Below are 9,286 nucleotides of genomic sequence, written 5' to 3' on the forward strand. Positions count from 1 at the left end.
CTTTCACACATTTTGTCTTTAATATTCGTAACCACTTGCATTTTAAATCCTGCTTTTTTGGAATCTTATGGAACGACAATTTGGGGTTTCTTCTATTATACTTGCAATTTCTGGCACACAACAGTACCTTTTCCACATTCTAGGTTTTCCTTCAAGTACTTATGTCATTGATTACCCATTCGTTACAAAAGCTCTCTCACGCGAGGGAAACCCGCTGAAGTCTCGCGAGGTCGTTGTAAAGTACAAACCTGGTACAAACCACATGCAAGTGATGCAACGCGTAACTTAATCAGTACCTCTCACAGCAGCATTCTAAGGTGCATTGAAAACAGACAAGCATTGGATATTACGGATCAGAGGTGGGTGAACATCGCGCGCGCTTTCCTTTAAACCTTAAAAACGGCCAGACCGCGACCTCTTGAATTTAACGCAGTGCAGACAGATTACTCGTAAACGGAGGGTTTCAAAAACTCTGCATATCGTAATTTACATCTGTCTAGAACAAAAAAATGTACTGTATTCTATTTCAATTTAAAATATGACCACTTTTGACCATTTTAGCCGCTTTTAAAGGAATTCAAAGCGCTATTTGCATAATTTGTCTTGTTTATAAGCAGCCATGCATGCACCGGGCAGTATATATGTAGTTTTAGCTAATATATATAGTTTTGCAACACTGCAGTATAAAGTCAGTCCAATCCTCTCGCTATGAATTCCGTTCTCAGACTTCGGTGCAAATCATGACAGAAAGTTAACTTGAATACGACGTCCCAAAAACTCTCTAAGATGATAGAAGCAATAAAAAGCCTGTGCTGGTAAACTGTAAACAATAATTTAAACAATACTAAAATGGATTCTCGGCCAACAATTTGTAAAAATGTATAACGGAACTCATTCCTATTCCTGAGATCAATATGTTGCAAAATATAAGATATAGCCTAACTTAAGAGAACAAAAAGAGTTATATTTTGATTGAAAATGATTTCAGAACGTCCCATAATGATTACTGCATAGTTTTATATATTTTTTAATCGTATGAATTTAATCAGGTATAAGACGTTGGAAGCACTGCAACTGCCATTGCCAATGGATTTATGTTTTCAAATTGACAACTCAAATTGGGAACTAACAATTCCGAGGAGACCGATTTGAAGTTGACACTGATACGTCGGTCGATATTGCAAATCAATAAATAAGATTAGGCAAGCGCTTTTACATTCAGTTGAAAAAACATATTCATACGATCGCGTCAGTTTATAGTGGTTTGCAGGTGGTTGTTAGACAATTCAGTTTATATACTAATATATGGCATGGATTTAAAATAAATCTTATGAATATGATATATATTGAAACTTGCCAATTTCATAAACACGGAATGAAAAGAAACAAACCAAATTATGGAATTAACTTTTATTCAAGTTTCGTATTCAAGTTTTGTCGGCTTTTGTTCAAAAAAAGAGAAGAAAAACAAGACTGATGAAAGCCGGCCTGTACGACGACATCTTCAGTTTCCACATGCTCCAATGCGACAGAAACATTTCAAAATTGCATGTCGGCTAAAATAATAGGAAATATGCAACCAGGTTTCAAAATTGTTATATTCAGTTACAATTAGCACGGTTTTTGCGTCGTTTTTTTAAAAAAAAAGGCGTCTGTTCTGGCGTTAACTCCGGCGTGCCGCGCACGTGCCAGTCCTCAATATAGAGAGCTTCTGAACATAAACAAAACAGTTCATACTCATTTAGATGCCCTGCCAACCTAAATGTAATTCGATCGTGAAATCAGAAGCACAGGGTACTTTAAAAAGTATAGAAGTTCAATTGTTCAAAAATGTAAATAAACCGCATAATACGTTCGCTTTGCCTTTGGAATTCGCGCTTAAATAGTTATATTAAATCTTCAATCCTGTGCAAACTGCGACGTGTCACACATCTTGTTAAACGGCGAAATAGCTAGCATGCGATATTATTAAAATAGGACCAGAATCTACATGTATTAAATATATTCCTACCCCAATTCAATCTAAACTTAATCGAACACTATCTAAAGAACGGTTTATTTGTTCCAGTCTGGAACACACTTGAAACACACTTAAAACACACTTGCGACGACGAAAAAAAACAAACAAAAAAAAACCGAGGCGAATTTCAATTCCGTCGCTGACCCGGAGTAACAAAACGCTTGGTTGAGCGTTTAGTCGCTAGGGCTATTTAAGTAAAGCCTATACAGTATGTTTTTTTTAATTATAATTGTATACACAAATAAAATAGGAAAGTCGATAGCCGGCCAGAAAGTCGGTAGCCGGTTTACAGCGATTTATTGCCGTTAAACTTTGTGAAATTAAAAAACCAGGGGCCGGTTGTACGAAAGGTGGATAAGTCGCTATCCAACGGATAAGTCGCTATCCAACGGATAACTTTTATCCAGCGTGAAATTTGCGTTGCACGAAGCTTGGATAAATTTATCCAACGGATAAAAACCCCTATCCGTTGGATAAAGTTATCCAAGGTCCGGAGGTAGTTTAAATCCACTATCCAGTGGATAAACTCGAAGATACAAGATAAAACTGTAAACATTTACGATGAAAAAGGACAAAAAAGCAAGTTTCCTATTACTGTGTTTCAACAAATGTACATGATTGTACTCACTATTAAAACTGTTTTCGAAGTGAAATCCAGCCATTGTTATATTTGTCGCAGCAGCATTTCATTTTGTTTACACATTCCGTTCCGAGCGGCGTTTTTCTGGACATCCTCACAATGATATTAAACAGGCGGTAAATTTATTATATACTTCTAACCAGTTTATAAAAGCGAATATGCAAAGAAAATTAAACCTATTCCATGGAAACTTGCTAATATCTAAGCAATTTCAATCACGTAATAGACAAGTAAAGACAACAAGGCTACGAATTTTGTTCTTCGCTATGATTAGCCAATCAAAACTTTAAAATAGTGTTCCTAAATTTATTATGGAACCGAAGGGCAAAGCCTCGCAAGGTCAAGGAATAAAATTGCAATGTGTTGAATAAAATCGCTAGTATGTGAAGTGCAAATCACTTAATCAGTAACTAATCGACAATTCAGAATGATTCAATGTTATAAATGCTTAGCAACAGCTGACGTTGTGGTACGAAATTTCAGGATAATCCTGTTTTCTCCGGGTAATTTTTAACTTATCCATTGGATAGCTATCCACTCCACTATCCACGCTTCGTGCAACACGATTTTATCCAATGGATAACTATCCACTGGATAGCATATTTATCCGTTGGATAGGACTTATCCGTTGGATAAGTTATCCACCTTTCGTACAACCGGCCCCTGAACTTTTGTCCTTTATTTCAAGCTTTCAGCCTTTCAATTTTACTCGCAATCTCACATAAGATGACTTTCGGTTTATAAAGTCTGGTTCATGGGAAACCTCTTTAAGCTCATCAAAAAAAAAAAAAATTATGTACAAAATCAATGAAATTAACAATAAATACGCTTCTCAGAGTAAGCGGGCATCTGGAATCCAACGACTAATAGTAATGACGTATTTTTTGACAAAAAGATGACGTAGGTCTTTTTTTACTGAAAATTCGCCATGAAGCAAAAACCTACAGTCGCTGGCGACACAGAGTGATATGACTACGACTAATAACGTGTATATATAAGGTGTGCATGTTCTGATTAGTCGAAGACAGTGTGTTTGGTCAAGCCATATGCATCTAACACGGAAATTTTAAAATTCGCTTTTGGAAATCACACTTGGAGCATGCACTACCTTAATTTTAGTTGTTATTTTATTAAAAACAATTACTTAGTGTTTGGCCTGAACCAAACACTTGGGAATGGTGCTTGAGTTAGAAAAAGCTCGCAAAATCGCTCGCCTTCAAATCGTGTTTCGCGCGCTTTTCTGAACTCTTGCAACATTCCCGCGTGCATGGATTAGGCCATCCAAAAACGCAGCAACCTCCGTCGCTGGACACTTAATTATTAAGTAATTGTTTAGTATATGATTTATTTAGGTTCTAAGATGTTTCATTTGAAGCGGATTTCTTTAATGGCATTGGCAATCGCGCAGATGGTAAGCTAACATTTCTATATATATATATATATATATATATATATATATATATATATATATATATATATATATATATATATATATATATATATATATACATATATATATATATATATATATATATCAAAATTTAGAAAAGTTGTTATAGCAAATCAAGAGTGCACAAGCCGAAGCGTGCTTTATTTAAATTTACCGAGATAGTATGAGGAGCTACAAGCAGGACAACATATCACTATTGCTTACCATGATCAATTCCACTTTAGCTACATACAATAATATTCCTTCCCCTCACCAATTTCTCATTCCAGGCTTGGGACTGGACATATGACTGAATTGCTTTTTAAATTTTTTAAATTTGCTCTCACTGTAAGTCTCGCATAAGGGATGGGAAGGATGCCAATCCGGCAAATCCCTATTTGCGGAATTTCTGGGATTTCAACGATAGGGCAACTGTTTCAGTTAAAATTAGTATTTCTGCAACCGGCAAAATATGAAAATACATTACTCAATTTCTTGACAGTGTTCTCCTAAAAGAACTTACAAAGCCGCGTTCAATGGACCGCTTGCATAATACAGAGACCAACTTATGATCCATAGGTAACAAAATGACAGAAAAAAGAACAAACTGAAAAATGTCTCGTATACGGCAAATTATAGTATACGGCAAATATAGCCATGCGAAGTAGGCAACTTTTGTATACTTTTGCATTTCGAGCGAGTGTGTAACTATAATTTAATAACCTATACAAAATATACAAAATTTGCCAACTACACGTACTTCATATATAATTATACAATATATCGCAGGCAAACCCTACAATTTTTCTAAGCAATTTTACCGGCTAAGTCTAGTATGCTCTTGTCAGAAATTCATTTTTTGTTACCAAAGCAAAAATTGGTCTATTATGCAAATGTCTATTATGTGAAAATTTTTCCTAAAAATTTTTAATACAGTCATTAGCAGTTAATGTAGCATTAATAGTTAATATATAGGTTTGTAGAGATATTATAGTTGCCTAATTTTCGAAATATATGCTCAGCAATTTCATTATGTATATAACTCAATATCCAGATCGCACTTTCAATTGCCATTGGATCAGTTGGATATTTCATGGATGAAATGAAAAAGCTTGCTGCTGATGGGTTAACTTCTTATCATCGTTTGGTCGACATGGGAATTTATGGTAGACATGAATTTTTCTTGACTGCAGCGGCAATTGGACTACTATGTAGCACAATATCGTTTATTATTACAATTTTAAACCGTCAGGAAAATCCGAAATTCGCCGCACAGGTAAAGTGCTTTCAATAAATATAAGTTATTTACCAACTGCATGGGTGGTTCGTTCTGAAAAAATATTTTTCAGTAAGGAACGAACTAAACGGTAAGTAACGTGATCGGACTAAACAGAATTTATGCTTGAATTTTGCTTTTATATTCGTTTTACTCGCGTTTGAAATGACCATGTCATGCACGACCAATCTTCCTTATTTGGCGCTACATGCATAAATCCCTCGGGTCCGAGCGAGAATTTACTAGCGAGATGTTACCTGTTTGATATTGCTCGTCGATGAGGGAGAATGCTTCCGCCATTGAGAAGTGATCCGAGGGAATTTAAGTGACGCCAAACTTGAAGAAGATTGCTCATAACATGTTCATTTCATGATTCATTGTCATCACTTAAAATTTCGCATTAAAATTTCGCGCGGTCGGTACGGTCTCATGCGGACCGCTCTCGTAGCCAATCAGATTTCAGAAAAGCGTAAAATCCGATGATTTCCGACCGCTAGAAAAAAACCATTAAGGTATCCATAGAGTGTGAAAAGATCAATTGTTTGAGAGTTGTATGGGGTTGGGTTAAAATGCGGATACGGATGTGGAACGATCGACGGAACGAATGGGGGGGTTATAAAATGCAGAACGGATATAGGGTTAAAATGAGGAAAGGATATGGGATAAAATGCGGAACGGATACGGGGATAAAACGTCTCTTTTTACATTGAACATCTACACACAAACAACAGAATAGTTCTAATGAGTATTGAAATGAGAAGTATAGCATATCTTTCCGCAAATGCACAAAAAGAATTCCCGCTACTCCCGGCGCTAGGGGACTACTGCTTCCGCTCTATATACTTGGCAGAATAGTGATACTCGGGGAATTTGTACTATCGCATTGGGTTATTTTTGCCGAAATTATTCGCCCGACACACAATATTTTTATGCTCGTACGGTTTTGAAAATTTTTGGAAAATCTGCATTTCGAAAATGAAACTAATATATGTAGTTTTTTCTCATTCAATTGTATTATTTTGTACGTCATAAAAACACGTCGTGGCTGCTTTACACGAAGAGCTCGGGCTGTTGAAAATGTTGGCATTTCACAGTATTTGAAGACTTGAATTTACCGCGAGCTTTTCGTTTAGAGATTTTTTAACAAAGATGAGATTGGACGCGGAGGGTTTTACTTCGTTTGGCTTCCGTTTTTACAGCGGAATTGGTGCAAAGTGGAGAAAAGGTGGCTGTGAAAATATTTTTCAGAAGTGATCAAATCGTTGCGAAAATCTTACCAAAAGAGGCAAAACTTTTAAACAGTTTTTGACATCCTAACATCGTAGGATTTAAGGTACATTATTTAAGGATATAATTACGCATTACTTCTAGAGTTTGTCCAGTTGCAAACCTGCAGATTTAGGTAGCCTATTTACACACAATTCCAGAAAATTGTGGAGGAATATGTACTATTAAGAGCACATACCCCCCAGGAAATCATGCAATGCATGACGAAGAACATAGTATAGAAGGTACCTGTCTCCACAAAGCCGCACAACATGAACACAAAAACATTTAAAGACCGATACAGGAATCATATTAAATCTTTTAGACACAAAAAGTACTCAAATGACCCTCAACGTCCGAAAACAACAACCAATATTTCAGCCTAACATAGTGTATTGTAAAACGCGCAGGAACGATCAAAAAGATGTAATTTATATGTTTGGGAGAAAAACTAATCGGAATATGTGTTTACATCTTTCATGCAAAGCCAATCAGAATGCCTAATATTTCATGTAAAATGGTAATATTTTCATACAGTAGCAGTGATTAAATAACCTTATCACTTGTACAGGTCTTGTTGACGCAAAAGATGCAAATTAGGCGAGGTTATCATTATCTCCCACACGGATGTCCATGCACCTGCATGCTTTAAATATAGAGGAAAAGATTCGGAAATCATGATCATATGATTTAATATTATGTCAGGTTTTTGTATGCTTTTTAAGAAAACTTTTACAGAAAATATCATTACTCTATGGCGATTCATTTCTCGGTTATTTTGCAGTCCGATATGATTATTAAGACGACGCTGAAGCTCGTTCGACGACACGCTGGCTTAGGAAATCCACCAGCAGTTTATTATAATAACGTCCCTGAGGGCCTCAATCAGGTTCTCTTTGGACATGTAATCAAATCGAGTTTGTGTTGAATGATTGTTTTGGTTACTTTTAGGTTTCTAGATTTAACTAACTGAAATAATGTTTAACCTTCCAGCGCTCTTTGCAACATCTATTATCTTCAATTTGAAAGCTATATTTTGATTATGTCTTGAATATTTATTTATTCATTTATTTATTTATTTATTAACTTTGCCAAGTAATATGCAACATTTACCAGTATATTTACAACAATATATAATATGGAAAATTGGCAGGGTGCACACTACAGTTTTCACCAATTACAGCGGCCCCATAAACTATACTAATACTATACAACAAACACAAATCTAAAAACAACACGATATTTGACAGGACAGATTACGAGACTTGTTACAAGACAAACATATAGATTTCCATGTCCTTGGGTCATCAACGTCAAAAACGTCTTCTAGTGCTAACTTGTAATATTTAAAAAGTCCGTTTTTGAATGCGCAAATTCGTTATAGAGAGAACGATTAAGATTTGCTTAAAAATGATTCGCTGTGGTTAAACTTGACACTCGATGAGGAATATCAGAATATGATACCACGTTACCTGCAGAGTGGATCTCCTGTACAGGGATCTCCGAAATTAATCAAATAAAAACATAATGCAATTTTTTCAAAAATTTTTTTCTTCTAAATATTTCTGTGTAGATGGTCACACTTCGCGCCCTTTGTTCCATATTAATTTTGATCTCTGCATCACTCCTTACGAAAACAGAGAAAACGTACGCCAAACAAAAAGTAGGTGGATGCAAGTCCCTCAAAGCCAGCCCCAGTGACGCTCGATGTGGTCAGCTGACAGTTGGTGTGGTAAGTATCAAACCGAGAGTGGAATTCACTGAACTCTGCGTTGTTGTTGTATACATAGAGTTCACTGGGTGAAAAATGATATTATGTCAAGTTCGTTTTCCAATCAGTTCAAAATGCGATTATTCAAAAAGAACATTGGTCTTTTTCTTTTTTTTAGGTATTTGCCTTTTTCTCTATGGTGCTGTTTATTCTTGACGCGTTAATTTATATCTCCAATTTGTTAGAGTATCCAAGAATGGGTTTTTCTAACATGGATAACAATAATGCAGAAACTTGAGAACATCAAACCCTCACGGCACAGTAAAAAAACTAAACTTTTGTTTTCTCCTACTTTTAGTAAACATGACAACATGCAATTAAAGTAAATACAACTTATAACTTCAAAATAATTAGTAATCAGTAATAATAATCAGTAATAATTAAAAATCAGAATTCTATACTTTCCATTTATCTCCATCGGAAATACAATTAATAATTACGGGGTTAATTATCCCATGAACAATGTGCTGTTACCTTACGTATCTGTTTTCATTTTGTTCTATAACCAGAGCGGAACTTCGTTTTTGCATTTGGGTGGCAGAGGTGTAGTTAGAATTTTTTTTTTGGGGGGGAGCCTATTCATATATTCGTCTTATGCCCGGACTCGTTTCTTTTGCATGCTATCCTATGATATATGTATATCAATATATAAATACACCCCCTTCCCTATGAATAATAGACCAATTGTGATTAATAGGTAACACGGAGGGAAAAAATCACCAGAGCTAAAAAAACATACTGAAATTAGTATAATTGCCAAGGATTTTTTGGAAATTCCCTATTTGTCGCAAGTGGTCGTCTAATATGGTCCATTATTTAAGTGGTCTAGATGCGACCCCGTTGTAGGCTTGTTTTAAAAAGCTGTAGTGAAGTGAGCTCGCGCT

General features: G+C 35.6%; 1 protein-coding gene across 1 annotated transcript; it reads left to right on the forward strand.

The window, feature by feature from the left end:
* The first annotated feature begins 270 nt into the window (after nt 1-270).
* Nucleotides 271-8,836, forward strand: LOC114517165. The gene is made up of 5 exons (XM_028536822.1): nt 271-359; nt 4,013-4,071; nt 5,144-5,365; nt 8,205-8,363; nt 8,521-8,836. Exons 2-5 carry the CDS (start codon nt 4,021-4,023, stop codon nt 8,638-8,640), a joined length of 552 nt encoding a protein of 183 aa, XP_028392623.1. The 5' UTR covers nt 271-359; nt 4,013-4,020; the 3' UTR covers nt 8,641-8,836.
* The last annotated feature ends 450 nt before the right edge of the window (nt 8,837-9,286 follow it).

The sequence above is a fragment of the Dendronephthya gigantea genome, unplaced genomic scaffold (assembly GCF_004324835.1).
Source record: "Dendronephthya gigantea isolate DGI-Jeju-01 unplaced genomic scaffold, DenGig_1.0 000007F, whole genome shotgun sequence".
Taxonomy (NCBI): domain Eukaryota; kingdom Metazoa; phylum Cnidaria; class Anthozoa; order Malacalcyonacea; family Nephtheidae; genus Dendronephthya; species Dendronephthya gigantea.

Excerpts from the sequence above, each read along its gene's own strand:
- LOC114517165 (XM_028536822.1), top strand. The coding sequence starts at position 4,021 with ATGTTTCATTTGAAGCGGATTTCTTTAATGGCATTGGCAATCGCGCAG. Across the intron at positions 4,072-5,143 it reads CATTGGCAATCGCGCAGATG|ATCGCACTTTCAATTGCCAT; the intron begins GTAAGCTAACAT and ends CTCAATATCCAG. Across the intron at positions 8,364-8,520 it reads GTCAGCTGACAGTTGGTGTG|GTATTTGCCTTTTTCTCTAT; the intron begins GTAAGTATCAAA and ends TCTTTTTTTTAG.